The sequence below is a fragment of the Drosophila ficusphila genome, unplaced genomic scaffold, assembly GCF_018152265.1.
Source record: "Drosophila ficusphila isolate 14025-0441.05 unplaced genomic scaffold, ASM1815226v1 contig_288, whole genome shotgun sequence".
NCBI classification, from domain to species: Eukaryota; Metazoa; Arthropoda; class Insecta; order Diptera; family Drosophilidae; genus Drosophila; species Drosophila ficusphila.
This window is the reverse complement of record NW_025064191.1, coordinates 921,752-939,276: the sequence shown is the minus strand read 5'-3', so window position 1 is coordinate 939,276 and position 17,525 is coordinate 921,752. Positions and strand designations below refer to the sequence as shown.

The 17,525-nt window shown below is 47.0% G+C and overlaps 1 protein-coding gene and 1 long non-coding RNA gene across 2 annotated transcripts in view; one reads left to right on the top strand and one right to left on the bottom strand.

Annotated features, from left to right (window-relative positions):
- The window catches only part of LOC108099002, a 259,141-nt gene that overhangs the window by 72,984 nt on the left and 168,632 nt on the right, over positions 1-17,525 (top strand). The window lies entirely within an intron of this gene.
- On the bottom strand, positions 7,800-10,406 carry LOC108098989 (larval serum protein 1 gamma chain). The gene is made up of 2 exons (XM_017202212.1): positions 10,123-10,406; positions 7,800-10,040 (listed from the first exon to the last, which is right to left on the bottom strand). The coding sequence occupies exons 1-2, from the start codon at positions 10,327-10,329 to the stop codon at positions 7,929-7,931; spliced, it is 2,319 nt and encodes a 772-aa protein (XP_017057701.1). The 5' UTR covers positions 10,330-10,406; the 3' UTR covers positions 7,800-7,928.

Genomic DNA, 17,525 nt, shown 5'->3' with positions numbered 1-17,525 from the left:
AGTACTCTCACAGATGAGATCCGAGTTGTACGTTTCTGGTGCAATTTTTTGATAAATTTGAAAGACCCTTCTTTAAAAAATTATATTTTATTCTACTTTCCTTATAAAAATTTGCAGTCAGCGTAATCGAACAGAAATCAAATTCAACCAAAATCTTGAAAGGGTATAAATGGGGAATGTTTTGGCGCGCGAATTGGTCTGAGGAAGAAGAAGCATTGGCGTCGACTGCGACGTTGACAGCGACGCGACGTCACCTTGGGTCCATTCACCCCGTTCATAATTGCGTATGTGTGAGTGTTTGTTGCCCAGACACAAAAACAAACACACATAAACAGACGGCGCAGAGAGTAAATTTCATTTAACTGCGCTTCGATTCGATTCCATTCCATTTTCCATTTGGTTCTGTTTTTGTACCTCTACTCAGGGTCTTCTGCTCTTGGCTCTTCGAACCCCGTTTCCCCAACCCTTCTTGCAGTGGCTTGCTTTTTGTTTTTGCACTGTCTGCGGCTTGGGGATTTTTATGCGCCTGTGCGCCTTCCCACGTTCCCAGTCGCCCCGTCTCTGTCCCACTGTCCTAGCGCCATCTCTTTTCGCCGCGCGCCAAAACATGTGCAAAAAAAGAACGTGAAGAAGAAGCAGAAGAATTCTTCGCGGACCCTGATCTAGCTGGGGCGTAATTATTGTTGTTCTTTTACGATACAAGTGGAGAACGTTGGAAGAGCGAGTGAGACGGGGATAGAGACGCCAAAAAGAAGGGAGACAGAGGAGGATCCGCGGAATCAGAGTTCGATGCACCACCGTCAGATGAAGCTTCAATGGAAGGCGCAGAGGACGCCGAAGGAGGTGGAGTATCGCGTCTCGTGTTGATGGTTTTATATCTAACAGATGCCACCTTTTTATTGCGATCAGGATGCGGTCAGACTGGGTGGGGTATTCCAGAGGAGAGGCGGGAAATTGTGGTGTGCCTGATCGTCGAATGGGGGAATTCCAGACATTCGCTGGTGGATCTCACAGCGGAGGCATGACTAAGAAGGTTGTTAACCCACCGATGAAAAAGAGTCCCTATCCAATGCGGATGAGTTAATGAGCGAAGCAAACAAGTTCAAAGTTCTTTCTCTGCGTCACCAAAAGTACAGTCGATTCGATGCATCACCAATGGAATGTGGGGACTCTGCGACTCTGCGGTAATACCTTGTGCACTAGCGGCTTAAAATGTATGTTAGTCAACCTTAAAAGGAGTTATTTGTAGTTGCATTTTTAAACAAAGCTGCCATTTACAGTGACTCTTTTGAAGGTTAACATTGTTATGTCACTTACCGTTGTCAGTGTCCTGTGTTATTTTGTAACCTTATACACGCTGCAAGTGAACTTTAACCTTTGTGAACCCTTCCTCAAAGGCAAATATTAACCCCATGAGTGGCACTCCCCTGTTCGCCAGAAAAGTGAATTGCGTATCGCTCCCAGTTTGAACGGGCATGTTTCGGTTCCGAGAAAAAGTTTTCTAAATTAATTTCGCATAAAAAAGTGCCAAACAAAGCCAGCAACAAAACAGGCGCCATAAAATGTAATGTGCGAGGTGGGCGGCAATGTTGAGGGCCACAGAGGTCACAGTCATAGTCGCAGAGCAAAAGCAACAGCATCGTCTGAGGGTCAAAGTTCAGAGACGCGTAAATTTTTGCAGATGGTGGTGATGGTGGTGCAGAAGGGGCAGAAGGGCAATCATTTCGTGGCTGTCGTCTGGCAAAGAGTCTCCGCTCCCCCACTGCGCACCCCAAATCACTTGGAGTGGAAGTGGAATACTGTCGTCTGCTATGTCTACGTTTACGCACCGAAGAAGTGAGGCAGCCATCGACATTCGTCCCGTTTGTCGACAGCTGCAGACGTGGTTTACTCCGCTCCTCCTCGATTCCCAGGATATCAGACTGCTGGTTCCCTCCAAATCGAGTTGAGCCGAGTGCGTACCTTCGTGACACGCGCTTCGGTTGTAAAGGTTTAGACATACAAACGTCTCCAGTAAGTTTTTAGCAGGAAATAAAAGATCTTTATTGAACAGCAAATAAATCTGCACATTAGAACCTTGGCATTTTACAGTTTTAGGCTTCAGCTTTTTATATCAGTGGAATGACCTCTGTTCGCCTCGTTAAAGGTACTTTGATATTCCAAAAACTTCTATGGTTTATCGGTCCGTGTATCATCTCTAAGCCCAGGCTTTGGCCTTCCCCTTGTCAGCCGCCCTGCCTCCGTTAACTTTTCCTTTCTTTGCAAAAGATTGTGCCTCTTTTTTGTCGTGGTAGTTAAAGCATTTTCGGCTGCGACTTGTCTGCGTCTTTGTCTTCGTCGCCGTCTTCGTCTTCGTCTTGGTCCTTCTTGGTCTTTGTCTCACTCTCCCCTCGTTCAACTGTCTGTCCTTTGGTCTTTGTTTGTTTTGTCTGCTCCTGATTTGGCGGGCATATGTTGCTTCCATTGCTTCTGGGATTTCTTGCAATTTTTTATTTATCTAAAATAGCTGGCTGAGGAGAAAGGGGGCGACGTGGATTGGATTGGAGGATTGGAGGAGCAGGCTGGGTAATGTCGCTTTGATTTGTGGCAATCGCGCGCTAAACGTCGCAAATTTTTGAAGTGAAATTGCTCGAATTGTTCGACGTCGTCTGCTTCTTTTTCTGTCTCTCCTGACAATGATAATATGCGTCTGGCTCCCTCCGCTTCTCCCTTCGAATTCTGGTTTCCATGGTTGGCGAATTTGGGGGTTGCGCTCCGCCTTCTAGAGCCCTGGTCCTTGTTCTTTTCTGGGCTGTAAATAAACATGTTTGCCAATATGTTGCTCCTCGAGTGCTCATCTTGAGCACCACGACATTTGCTGACTCCTTTGTCCAACCAGGCTGGATTTCCCTACTACAACTAACCCTCAGACAACATCTTGAGCATTTGGAATTCAAAGTTTTGCATTTAAATTGAAATGAAGTAAGGTGCTCGAGGCGAGTGAGCTCGATTAAAACGAATTTCCACTTGTATTGTGGGGTGACTTACAGGATTTTTAAATAAGGAAACTTAAACGACATGGTTATTTGCTTCTTATTTTGTCTGTTCCCCCTTTTGTTTGTACCTCTAACTATTGAGCTCTCGCCCTTTATCGCCGACAGAACCCCGACTAATCCCGTTGACCACAAAGGACATTGAACTGCCCCTGCTACGGGCATCGTGGCCATCATCCACATGCCAAAATAAATAACCTCAACAACAGGGAAACAAATAAACAAACCCCATCCAGGGGCAATCGGCGATGCTTTTAACTCCACCGCCTGCGACGATGGCGATGGGGCATGATGGGGCAGGTGCAAACTACACATCGAGGGCAGGTGCAATTTTCGGTTAAAGATACGGCCAAAGGGAAGAGAGGCTCTAACTGGTCCACCAACAACAACAAACAGCGGATTCAATCAACAACAAAAGTCAGGGATCAGCTTTATTTCGTTCAGTTTCGGTTTGTGCCTTTTTGGGGTAGACGTTTGCATTTAAATGGTTCGGTTAAAGGGCTGGTCGATGGGCGAACAGAAGGGTATGGGGCGCTTTATGGGGCTCTGGCTTGTCGCTAAATATTTAATAACGTAACGCATCCAGCTGCCAGCAGCCGCAGGACATTGACGCTTAACGCAGCCTCTCCAAAATTACACAGAGAACTTAGGTGGGTTGTTTATCCACTGATGCTGGTCAAAATTCCTACTAAAATAGTGATGACTTCAAACATTATATTTAAAAGAGAAATCATTTTTCGAGCTTATCCTGCACCACGATAAGAATTCCTCCCCCACTAAACCCATTTCCCGTGAAGAGCAGCTCCCGGCAAATTCTTGAATTGTTCACTTTCGTCTGCCGCTAACTCGGGTCCATGTGGTTTTTGGGTGCCCCCGTCGACGTCTGTCTGTAGCATCCAACCATCCGACCATCCATCCATCCAGAGTTTTGGATGCTCGGGCGGAATGGGAGCGAGACAGACGGCTGCTGCTGGGGGTGGTGAGCGGTGTGGCAGTGCGATGAAAATTTTACGATTTGTTTTGTTTTGTCTGCTGTTTTGCTCTGCGCCCGCTCTGCCTTCGTCAAATTTGCAATGTCAATGACGCCGGCTGCTTCTGCTTCTGCTGCTGCTTCTTCTGCTACCCGTTGCCGCAGTCGTAAAAAATCAACCCTCGGCCAAATAAATCGCACACGAAAATAAAAGCGAAAATGTTGGCTGGGTAGGCGTGGTCCTCGAAGTGGACCTGAGCACAGGGCTCAGAGCCCGATAGTCTGATTGTGAGTCTGAGCCGCCGTAGATCATTGTCCTTGGCCGGGTTCATTCACACGGAGCGGAGAACGTGGGAATGGAACGGAGTCGGGTGCGGGGTTAAACCCCGGACGGAACGGAACGGATGGGAAGGCACAGGAAAAAATAACACCCATTGTGCAAATTATAATTTAATTTAGTGGATATCTGACCCACCAGACAGTAATATAATGAAATCGCTACAAAAAAGTAATAAATAGGACTTCTATTTCCCTTATCACCTTTTGACATGTACATTCATATTCTGATATTATCTGTAGTCAAGCTGAGAGATCGTTTGATAGCATAAATCCAAGCATATGATATGATCATCTATCACCTATCACTTAGGAATAAATCAAGTCTTGTGTGTTGGGCAAGTACTTTAAAAGCTTTGTCTATGTACTCAGTTTCATTCATTTTATACCCTTGTAAAAATGTATATGGTTACAACTCAATTATGATACCACCAGACACTTTAACTCTCGTTGAACTGTTTTGAGCAGTGCACTCAATTTGCTGATGATTTTCGTTTGTCGATTTCAATATTGAAACGGCGAAACGGCAAAACAACAATGAGGCAGTGAGCTACCTCAACGCAACCTCAACCTCAACCTCCTCCGCGTCCTCGTCCTCCTGCTCGTCCTCATCCTCATCCTCGTCCTCGGCCCGCATCTGTCTGGTCCCTGGTTTCGAACTCCTGCCCCTCGCTGCGGCGACTGGTGGTGGAATCGCCATCGCCATCGGTATCGGTAGTGCCAGTGCCAGTGCCATAAGCATAGCCATTTGCCAGTGGTGGTGGCGGTGTAACCGACCTAGGACTTGCCATGTGGTATTGTCTGCTGCACTCGGCTCGGTTCAGTTGAGTTCGGTTCGGTTTGGCTGGGTTTGGTTTGGTTTATTTTGCTTTTCGCTCCCCCCGGTTCGAGTCATTTGGCGGGAAAACTCTGCTGTGTTGTGAGCCGCGCTAGCAAAACAGAACGAGCGAGAGCCACTTGGCGGCCACGGCGGGCAGGGGTGGTGTAGTCGAAGGGGTGTGTCGGTGCAGAAGGGGCCGCACCCGAGGCACGAGTGCAAAAAAACCAGAACGGCAACGAACAGGGCAACAGGAACAGGCCAACAGACGCGCCAGAATGTGGATAGCCAAGTGCCAGAAGCCGAAGGCAGAGACAAACTCTCGACTCGAAACCCGAAGCGTCTGGGAATGAGAGGGGGACGGCCCATCTCCCAGTGGGCCCACAAAAGCGGTCGAAATGCTAGTACTACCAGTTGGTTATTCCCGAAAATTAGTAGCAAAAGGTAGTCATAATACTTAAAGTTTAATCTTGTAGGCTGTTCATACCAAAAACTTAGAGCAAGTATAGTATGAACATGATAACTCTGAATTAAGCTCATGATTGGTGTTCTCGAAGTCCTGGGCAAACATTTTCAGATCAGTAAGTCATCACTTTTGATGCTGATTATTTGACCGCGCTTGTGTGAGATTGTTTTTATTGTGAGCGATATGCGAACGATTCTAAACTGTGGCAACATCATTACGTGCAATAAGGCGGGGAGAGAAGGGACTGCCTTCTGGGGTTCGTGGGTTCTGGGGTTCTTGGGCTCTTGGGGTCTTCGGTTCTTCGGTGTCTGGCCAGCCAGCCCAAACAGCCGCAAGGTGAGGATGAAACGGAAAACGGGAATCGGACCGGTTCCCCTTCACTCCCCGGATTCAGTCGCACTCCCTGCTTCCCGAGCTTCTGGCTCTGTGCTCTGCCATTCTCTGGTCGTAAACTGATATTGGGGTCGACGACTGCTAATTTGTGGACAGCAAACAAAACACAAAATGCGTGCAGAGTAACGCAGCAAAATGGCGGGGAGTTATGCAAGGAGAGGTGGAGAGGTGGCGGGGAGGGGTCCAGGGGCGGAAGAAGCCACATGTGGTGTACAGTTGCGAGGCGTGGCAGTCCAGAAAGAAGCAATCATGTTCTTCTGTTTAAGGTTGCTGGATGATGAAATGGCAGTTGCGGGCTTTGATATTTCAAACTTGTAGTGAGTCGTCTTTGATAAGGTTTTATAATATTTTAATAAATCTTAGAAGTCTTAAACTCATTATTCATCTGCCTCAGATAGCAGTCTTAAAGCGGACTAATTTTACGAACCGCCTAGAAGTAGATCAAGTGGGTATTTTTAGGGACTCAAAACCCCCGAAGAACTTCAGTCCGTACATAGCCTTTAACTCGGATATTTATTTTTAATTATATTTTAATTAAAATACGCTGAGGCCTGGCAAAGAGCAAACAAAACGAGGGAGAAGTTTAGGCAAATGTTTATAATTTATGGGCTAAGCAACCCGGCCAGCAGTGTCTCCGCCCGCCGGGCAATTAAAACGGGAGCTGGGCCAAGACAGGCTCAAGTAATTTGAATTGAATGAAGTGCGCGACTCCCTCCTTACGCACCAGGAAGTCCAAGGAGCTCTAGACAAGCTCTCGAGAGGGGAGGAGGCGGAGGGGGAGGGGCGGAGCACACGCACACGCACACGGACAAAGGGCGAGGCACAGTCTGGGGCTCTTTTTTTAGGTCTTTGACTGGGCTGCCACCATCACCATATCATAGCAGCCCACTCCAGTGCGCTCCTTTCCTATCCACTCTACTCCACTCCACTCACTCGATGCTGATGTTGGTTGGTGGTGGTTGCTGCTCCAGGCAGTTTTGTTTTATTTTACGTTTCTTTTTTTACATTTCGTTGTTCCTGCGCCTCACCGCCAGACGATACCCACAAGCTGGCAGGAGTGACGCACCAAATACAAATGAGGGAAGGACCCGGGCCCGGGACCCAAGGACTTTTCAAAAGTGCGTCGATATTTTGTGCGTGGCCAGGAAGCGACGCACGAGCGCGCCTGTCTTCCATCCTCCCGTTCCCCCCATCTCCACGAGGCTCAGCCGCAGACGACGGGGAAGAACGAGGACCAAGTGCGGGGCGGGAAACGGGAAACGGGAGACGGAAGACAGGACTCAGGACTCGTTTCGGGCTTAGCTGGCGTTGAAAGTTTAACGAACCTTTGGCGTTTCTTGCCCAAGGACCTCGCCCTTCTGCCATCTTCCACCGCTCCTCTCCAGCGTTCAGCGTTTTATTACACTTTTTCTTTCTTTCCACCGAGCGAAACACAAGAAGAACCGAGGGCCCACCGAAAAAAAAGGACTCCAGCGTCCAGTTTTCGGTTTCATTTCGATTCAGACTCGTCCGGACGAGCCTTAACCCATGTTGAGCCCCAAGGCGGTTTTGCTTTGTCCAGTTCGCAAAACAAAATTATGCTTCAGGTGATCTGAAAATATTATGTTACCTTATTACAAGAGGACATTTTTAAGAGATTAAGGTCTTTAGTACCACACTTCTTGCTCACATATACAACGCTCCTAATATCATAGATCTGAAATTAAATTTCTTTCAAATATTTTATGCGGATAATCAGATACGAAGAACCTACACCTCCACATAATTAAGCATAACACTAAGATCTTTTTAATTATTTAATTTTCTTTATTGACTTTTAATCAGGGTTCGTTTTTTTTTGGTATGGGTTTTTGTGCCTGCGGCATTGCAATTCGTAAAGTTAGGGTGAGTGTTAACAGCTAGATCGAGCGCTGCCTAGTACTCGATGGAGTAGTCGAAGGTGCCGAACTGGGCGTACTTCTGCTCGAAGTACTTGGCGAAGGTGTCCACGTAGTAGATCTTGACGTCCTTGAAGAAGCCGTTGGGCACGAAGAAGTCGTACTCATCGATCTGGCGGTCGAAGGGATAGCCGAAGGGCTTGGAGTCCACGAACCGGGTGCCGGAGCCAACTCCCGAGGAGTAGGTGTAGTCGAAGTTGGAGAACTGCTCGTACTCCTCGGCGAAGGGCGAGACGAAGAAGTAGAACTGCATGGGCATGCCCTGCTCCCAGCCCTTGGGCAGGACCAGGCGGTCGGGGAAGGCGTTGTGGGGCTCGGCGATGTCCAGGGGGAAGTCGTACTTGCCCTCGCTGGCCAGCATGAGGTACTTGTAGAGCTCGGTGTAGGTGATCCTGTCCTCGGCGGTCCAGCTGAACTCCTTCGAGCTGCGCTTGATCGTGTTGCTGCCGGCGACGAACGGGTAGACGAAGCTGTCGATCTGCACGAAGTTCTTGCGGTTGTGGTCCAGCGGGATCACACGGCCGTACTCGTCGAACTTGGGGCCCAGGAAGACGCGGACGACGCCCTTCTGCGCCTTGTCGGACTCGATGGTGAAGTCGAACTCGAAGGGCTTGTGGTTGAGGCGGGCCTGGCGGGCCAGCAGGGTCTTGTCCCACACGAACTGGCCGTCGACGAAGGTCATCTTGTCGTTCATCAGGTTGGTCACGTCGAAGTCGACGATGTCGTAGTAGGTCACCAGCTTGCTGACGGTCACGTCCTTGATGGTGATGCCCTCGTAGAAGAGGTCCTTCTGGGTGTACGGCTTCAGGTAGTACTTGAAGGTGTAGAACACGTCGGTGAACTTCTTGTAGAAGGTGTAGAAGAACGGATCGCGCAGCATGGTCTCGAAGTTGAGGAAGATGTTGGGGAAGACCTCCATGTCGGAGTAATCCACGTCGGCGAAGTACATATGGGCCAGCATGTAGTAGTAGTTGAAGAAGTACTTGTCGAAGGTGTCGGCGTTGCCCTGCAGGTAGTTGGCCACGAACTCAATGCCCTGGGGCTTGCGGAGGTCGAACACCTGGCCGTCGGCAGTCTTGTAGTAGCCGGTCTCCATGACCTTGTAGACGCGGCTGAAGAAGTTCTGCACCTGGTTGTACATCTCGAAGTTGCCGTAGGTGTAGAAGTCGTAGTAGTTCTTGCGGTAGCTGTAGCCAATGCCGTTGTAGTAGATCAGCTGGGGATCGTAGCCGTACTCGATCTGCTTGTACCAGAAGAATTCGGGGATCTCGCCGAAGCCGTTGGCCAGGCGCTCCTGGTAGTAGCGGGCCAGGATCTGCTGGACGTTGTAGATCCAGAACTCGCCACGACGGTCCTTGTCCAGGCCGAACTCCTTGCCGTTGAGGAAGAAGGCGTAGTCCATGTTCAGGTAGTACCAGTAGGCGTTCCAGCCGAGGTCCTCGGTGAAGTAGGTCATCTTGGTCTCATCGTTGAAGAAGGCGATGTCGCGGGTGTAGTCCACGGGCATGTAGAACTTCTTCAGGCCCTTGACCGCCTCGATGTAGGTGGCTTGGTTGGTGAACTGGTCGAAGTTCTCGCGCAGGATGTACTTGTCCTCGACGTACCACTGCTGGTCCAGACCCATCATCTTGTACCACTGCCAGGTCTTCCAGTCCTTGGTGTAGAAGTAGAAGTTGCCGCTCATCTCGCTGTAGTCCTTGTACAGGATGTCCTTGTACTCCTTCTCGTACATGATCAACTTGCTGAAGACCTCGTAGTCGAACTTCTCGGCCTCGTACACGAACTTGCTGTTGAAGAAGTACTGGGGGAAGATCTCGTAGATCTGGGGCAGGATCAGGCCCTCGAAGTCAGGCTTGTGGATGACGGCCAGGGTCAGGGCGTAGACGAACATGCCCTCGTTCACGTGCATGCGGGCCCAGGCGACGTTGCTCACGAACGTCTCCCAGTCCTTGGCGTAGTAGAAGAAGTTGAACAGACCGTAGGCCTGTTTGTAGTGGGTCTTGACCAGAGCGCCGAAGAACTCTCCCTTGGGCAGCAGGGCTCCCAGCTTGTAGGACTCCCAGAATTTCTCCATGTAGAAGTCGAAAGTCTAGTGGGAAGGAAAAGAAAGCATTCCATTGAAGCTTCTGTTTCTGCTTTTTGGCGGGGATCGAAGCATTTGATGCACTCACCTCGTACTGAGCCTTGTCGGTGATCAGCTTCTGGCCAATCTTGATCCACTCCTCGAACATCAGAGGCTCGTCGATGCGGTGGACGATCTCGAAGAGGAACTTCTGCCTCTCCAGGAAGGTCTTGTCCGCGATCTTCACCTTCTGCGTGGGCACGCTGAAGGCGGCCACGCAGCCCACGAGGGCCAGCACCACTAGAGTCAGCTTCATCCTTGGTCCTGTTGCTCCTGTCGCTCCTGTTCTCTGATTCCTCAACTGCTCCGGTTTTGGTTCGCTCAACGACCAACACCTAAAGTCTGTTGTCTTCACTGCAGAAATCGGGGTCTTTTATAGGCCGATTCCTCCGCTTGCATTGCACCATATCAGCGGCAGACTCCCCGCCATCAGCATAGGTCGACGCATAGGTCCGGCTGAAAATAGCCTCGCCGGAGCTTATCTTCGGATGCTGTCACCCGGGTCCGATCGCTTCTGCTTCTGCAATGTTCAGCCAAGCCCAAGCCAGGTGGTGATAAGATAAGGTCCGCGTCCAAGTCGCTTGCCTTCGATGCGATGTTCCTGTTGGGCGATTGCCTTCCATCGGCAACTGGCGACGGTGACTCTGGATTTTCGCTCTTCGCTGCATCGCGATAATATTTTAGAGCACTGTTATGACTTTGAACTCCCAGTGGCACTGGACTGTTGCCCACCTCACTGATATGCGCATAATTCATTTCATATCAGCTCCAGATTGTTTTCTTCAAATTAGATGTTTGGAATATTTTGAATTGCCATCCGGAAAGTTACGACTAGATTTCAGGGCTGCTGCAAACAATGGAATTGTACCTACGTGCTGTGAAGATGTTGGCTTTTTTTCCTATCAATATTTCTAAATTAAAACTTATATTTTTTCTTTTGCACAAATAAGGTTACTAAGGTGTCGAATTGACACCTTGGTTTTTCATGGGTTAAGCCGTCTTTTCGGCACTTTTTGTGTGCGTTCCACCCTTGATTTTCCCCGACTTTAACACTTACGTGATGTAACAATGCGGTAGGCTGGGAATATAAATAAATTTACGAATAATTTATTCTGTCTGTCCCGTGTCCTGTGTGGCGGACCTTCTCTTAGCCTCTGCTCCTGGTTTCCCCGTCGTCCGTCGTCCGTCGTTCCTGCTTAGAAATCACCGCTGTCTGCGATCAAGGTCAATGTGCGTGCTGTGTCAGTAACCTTTGCCCGTGGCCCACCCCTCGTCCCTCACCCCGACAGAAGCAGACGGGCAGACACAGCACCACCCCTGCCCCCTTGCCATGGGCTGTCCCCTGCTTTTATTATATCTGGGTTTGTACTTACTTTTTTCTTCGCCCAACCATGTCTGGCCCGAAAAAAAAGAGAGCGAAAAAATGGGATTCGAACAGATGTGCAAAATGCTGAGAGCCTTCGCCCTTCGCCCTTCTTCCCCACTGCGTGTTGATTTTGGAGGAGCATTTGATTTGCCATAATCGCATATTAGTCGTTTGCCCAACATTATGTATTTACTTTATGTGTCTGTGACTACATGTGTGCTCACCGAGTTCCTTGGCCTTGGCCGAGACGCCAGGGACCGAGTTTCCTACTCGAGGCAGCAAATTGAAAGCTGTCTTATCGCACAAATCAGTTATCAGATCCACCGTTTGACAGTTTCTGTTTCAGGGTTATAACTTTGATGTTTCGTTTGGGCGAGCGGCGATCAAGTTGTCGTAATAAGTTGGGTAAATTGAGTTTACTGTGGCGAAAGTAATGTCTGTTAAATGACTGCTTTTAAGGAATGATACAGTCAAACTCGAACGAGCTATAAAGAATGTAATTTAGTTCTGAAAGTCACTTTTAAAAAAATTTAAAATCCAATCTCTCATTATTAGTCTCTACTTAATTTCCTATTTTTGGTTCTATGAAAGCCAAGTTTTAAGTTTTGGCTAATTACCGCCAAACTCTGTCCACTTTCCCTTCTTTTGTCTGCACTTTGTGCTGACAAATAGTTTGAATAATTGCTCTCCCCGTTCTTTCGGCATGCCGACCCAGTAGTTGCCACCAATATATCATTCATTATCCGCCATGAAAAATTAGCAATCGCATTTTGTCTGCCACGCTCGCTTAAATGCAAAACTAAAATTCCGAAAAATCTGTAAAAATTTAGCAGAGGGCGGAGAAGAACATGGGAAGAAGAAAAACTTTTATCAGTGCCCAAGCAGTCGAGGGAAATTTCCGTGGTCTGGGGAATGTGCAACAAGGTCCTCTCCCAAGAGGACAGGACCAAGTTTTCCTCCTCAGCGGGAGCAGCAGCAGTTTTTCTTTGGCAGAGCATAAAAATTAGGTAATAATGACGGCCATAAAATATGATTTGCACCCTGGCTCGGTTCGGTGGAAAGCCGAAATCAGAAGCGGGCAGTAGGTGGTAGGTTCGAGGTGCCGCTAAGAAAACTTTTCCAATAAAATCAAACACACTCAGAGAGGTCAAGCCGCTGCCGTCATCGATCAACGTTCCAAGTGTTCCAACAGAGGAGCTTTTGCATTCCCTTTATCAAATACTCTGTATTCTATATACATACAATGATATATATTAGTTTAATAAAGTTAATAGGGAAATAACTTGTAGCAACGGTTAGAGTGTATACAATATTAAAATAAAATGTTCCCTAAAGAACTTTTGTTAGTCATATGGGAATATCCTATGGCAGAGTATGTCAGCCCAGAAACATGAAATGTAACCAAAAGTTGCCAAATGAATTAAAAAAGTTTACGTCGATGCGTTGACGGTAATTAACTCAGCCTCTCCTTCCTCGAGTTCTTCACCACTCCAAAATGAGATCTTCCGACCCTTGCAGCCCCCTTCCACAGTTCTCCACTGAAGCTGTCCGGAAAATGATTCATAATAATTGCAATGCGGCATCGTTTCGCCCCGAAAAGCTCGAAAGTCATACATCGTCCTGTTGGCACCATAAAATTGACAAATGTGTCTGTAAACTTGGCTAATAATGCTGCGTCCGAACGGGTGGCCAAGTACTTACTCCCCGCCCTCCTTTCCCCATGTTGCAGCACTGGAGTACTCAACTATAAACGTTGTCGTCAATCTCTGCGAGGGGGTCTGACAAAATGTATTTCCGATATCCCATCTTCTGTTCCTTAACCTAATCATATATACTTCTTAAGTGAATCGTTTTCGACCTTTAAATGATTTTCATCATTCTAAAGACATTTATTCAGTACAATTGTTGTTATTTCTAAAAGCTCGGATTGTATTTCCATGACTAAAACTGGTTGATCAGACGACACTCATCAAACGTTGATGTGCAGCCAGAACGCATTTGAAGCGCTTTTATTTTGATCTCGGGGCTCGAGGGTCGAGTTCGAGGACCCTCGAAACGAGGACGAAAGATTTATTGTATGCGAAAAAACAAGTTAATGAAAATTAGATGATGGCATTCGATAAACACAAAACGCTCCAATATATCAACGGCAGCAGCCGCATAAGCAAAAGCAGAACCAGAACCAGAAGCTCTGGCCAGTAAACAAACTTGGCTGCTGTGGGGTCATTGTCATTGTCATTGGCAGATGATTAGAAGAAAGCTAAGCTCGCCCAAGAGGGGCGGAGTTCTGGAGTCTGGAGTGAGTGGCATTGAGATTTTAATGGCTTTTTGTGCGCTCCTCTTGCCCAGGCCAAGAATTATGACAATGCGACGAGATATTATCGCTAATCGAGCCGTTCTGACTCGCTGGTCAGTGGACAGTGGGTGAGATGGTGGCCTGGTAACTGGGGCCGAGAAGTATGGGGGGAGGACCAAAGAGGACTTCGGCGGGACGTAGACTTACTTCAGAGTTCAGTTAACCGAAACCAAGTCGGCGAGACGTAATTTATGGTTAACATGAAGTGCACACATATTTATGGTATCTATCAAGTGGGCAGTAAATCTGGAGATGATATCATGTAAATTTACGGGATAGTAATTGCAATAGCCACAAGACAAATACGTATACATTTGCCCTGTTAAGAATACGAGTATTTAATAGCAACCCACATACTTGTTTAAATAATTGCGTAATTACCTTATCAGAGCCGCAGGTGATTGTCAATATTTGCTTTTATTTGAGTTCTCAAGCTTTAATCTTAATTAGTATTTTGTGAATAAAAAACCAAACATAACTTTAGGCAGCTACGTGTTGAGCGCTTAAGTAAAATTTAAAGTATACAAAATACAAGGCCCTAATTCTCACAGAATACTGTGTTTCCGACACAAAACCTCCTCTCACTTGAAGGTCCCTAAATTTTCTCCGAATTACCGATTCATTGACAAAAATGCTGCCTGATATTGATTAAGAGCGACGACGGTGCATTAATTTTAGTTTGTTGGGTTTATTTGTTTTGGCCTCGGTTCGGAAAGAGATTACGGCACGCTTTCAAAGGACCGACGGCCAGTTCCGAGAAACCGGACTGGACTGCAGTTATCGCTCTCGCCGAGATTCCCACACCGAGCAGACAATAAAGAATAAAGGACCTGATCCGAAGGTTCGTACTCGAGTTCAGATCCAGATTCAGATCCAGATCCAGGGCGTTAATGTGCGAAGTTCGTCTGAATAGGTTTCGTCCGAAATATGCGAGCTGCGTCTGCATTTGTATCTGTATCTGAGTCTGTGGTATCTATTGTTAGGTAGAGGCGTCTTCGCAGGCTCCTCGAGGAGGCGAGGGACAGGATAAAGGTAAATCACCTTTTGTTGTGTTTGCCCTCGAATTTGGTCAACCGGGAGTTCATTGTCAAGTTCAGCGGGCATCGTCTGGCATTGAAGTATCTGCATCTGTATCTGTGTCTATATCTGTATCTGTATCTGTGCAAGTATCTGTGTGTTGTGTGTGCGTTGCGCTTGCGTCAAATTTGTTGCTCCTCCGCAGTGCTCTCTGTTTTCGATTTTGTTTTGGTCCGAAAAAGATGCTCCATAAAACAAAAAGCTATTCGAAAGTGACATTTATGTGTTTTTAATTCCCTTCCTGTGTCTGTGTGTGCGCCAAACGTAGGTGGAGGGATCTCCTTTTATGCTCTTCTAAGGAATTCGCGGGCTTTCGGGGGAATTTACCTTGCAGCAGCTCATTGAACTGTGCACAAGTGGGAACTAAAGGCAAATGGAAATTTCCTGGGCGAAAAGGAATTTCTGGCATTTTTTTTAAGGGCCGACAAATAAAAGTTTTTGTTTTCTAACAATATATCCGTTTAAGTATCTTACACGGAAAAATGTTGGTAATAATGTTAGGAGATCTTCTCGAAATGCTTTCCAAACGATTCGCGACTTGAATGTTGTTTGAACTCCCTTCCGATCTTCGATCTCTGATAGTGGGCCATATTAATGATGGCAATTAAGTGGAGCAACTTCATTTCGAGTCGAAAACAGATCCCGATCGAAGTTAAGGAGGGAATGAGGGCAAAGCGAAGGGAATACCGCCAAGAACAGTTCCAATTTGGGCCCAAGGATATTTAAAGCGAAAATCACGCAAGAGATGTCCAAAAGGGCAATCACCTGGCCGAGATGCACAGGGAATTCGGGCGAAGGAGCGAAGGGCCGAGAAATCCGCCACTAAAAAAGGAATACAAAAATTATAACGAGCTTTAAAAACGGTTTTTGCTCCGGAGTCCGGACTCTGCCCCAACCCCAACCCCAACCCCAACCCCAATCCCAACCTGCTCGGGGTGTTCAAACGGAAAGCACTGCGAGAAAGGGCGAACGGGGCCTAAACAATGCCTCCTCCCACCTGAGAACCCTAAGGAGATGGCAACTCCTTCGAACTCGGAGGAGCCATGCTAAAGTGGCCATAAAAATCATAATGAAGCGGCGACTAAAACAAAATGCCATAAAATGCTTTAAATGAGAACGGCGCAGTAAAAAGAGCTGGGAGACCAGAGTGCGACTAAGACGGGAGATGTCCTTCTTGGAATTCCGACGGCGGCGACTCAAAGCCGATTCGAATTTTCGAATTTTCGGACTCTAAGCCCGAGAAGCGACTTATACTCCGCTCTTTGCTTTTGCAGGGAGCAAAGGAGGCCAGCGGAATTCATTCAACAGTTTGTAATCGAAGTGGACAGGGACAGAAGGGCCGTGGACCGTGGACAGTGGACGGGGAGAATTGCATTCAATGACCTGGGACAGGTAGAATACGGTTCAAAGCGAAAGGAATTTCGCGATTTCTCATTTGATTTTGTTCTCGCTTTCCGTTGGTGGCGTTTAAATGGCGTCAAGCCGAGACATGGGATAGTTTACGATCTGTTTTGGGCTGTATCCTGTTCGTTTTTTCTTAACGTAAGCCAAATAATTTGAGAGTTTTGTTTTTAAATACTTGCTAAACAAAATCTGATAATGAAATTAGCCAATGATATTAAGCAGTAAAGGACCGTGGAATTACAATGACACCTGGGAGCCATCGAATAAGAAAGTTTCTCATACGAAAGCAAAGCCTAGGTTTTATGCTTTACTCTAGTTTTCTATCTGAACACTTTCTCAACAAGTTTCGACAACTGTTTTCTCCTTGAAACGTTTTATTTTTAACCTCTCCAAGTTGGGCATTTTTTATGTTAAATACTTAGCTTTTTATGATCTGGCCTAACAGATTTTTAATGGTCAATCGTAAAGTTTATTTTCTTCTGTTTTTGGGTGCACTCGTAATTGGCGTTCGCAATGCCAACGCAAAATGACAGTAGACATGGAGCACTGAAATGGTTTTGCTTTGGACCCTACATGGCTTTTAACCCCTCAGCAACTGACGTCAGCCTCTAAAAGTCGGTGAATTACACCCAATTAAACAGTTTAATTTAACATCATTTTTAATGATTGCTCATTGTGACAGCTTTACAACAAGCCCACGAAAATAACGCTTCCACATAAAAGTTTGTCATAATTAGAAATTAAATCAAATATCTAGGCCAGCGCCAGCAGGTTTGGGGACCAAATCAGCTTATCAACATTTTCCAAAAAAGGTACACTTTTCAGAACTTTGTTAGTTGACAATCATAAAATATTAATTGAAATTTATAAAGAATTCGAATGTAATCATTCGTGATACAAATTAATTTGTCAAGCCTGTCCCCTTAAACCCGACCACATAATGCTTATGGTTGCGAAACGGTCTGCGGTTGCCTACGAATTAATAAAAATAAAACTGCATTCGCTTTGCACCAATGTTATAATAAAATAATTTGCCATACGACTTAATTGAAAGCCTTCTGTGCGGGGCGTGGCTGGCCGAGGGGAATCGGAATTAGAGGCTGTGCTGGCTGTTTAAAAGGCCATTAAGCGAAAAGCGGGGATCGGGAGCGATCAGCAGCTGCGAGGAGGAAGTCTGGCCGAAAACGTGGCCAATTCACCGGAGAAGACCTCTCCGCCGATAGAGTCGCGTCTTGGCGCCCAGCAACTC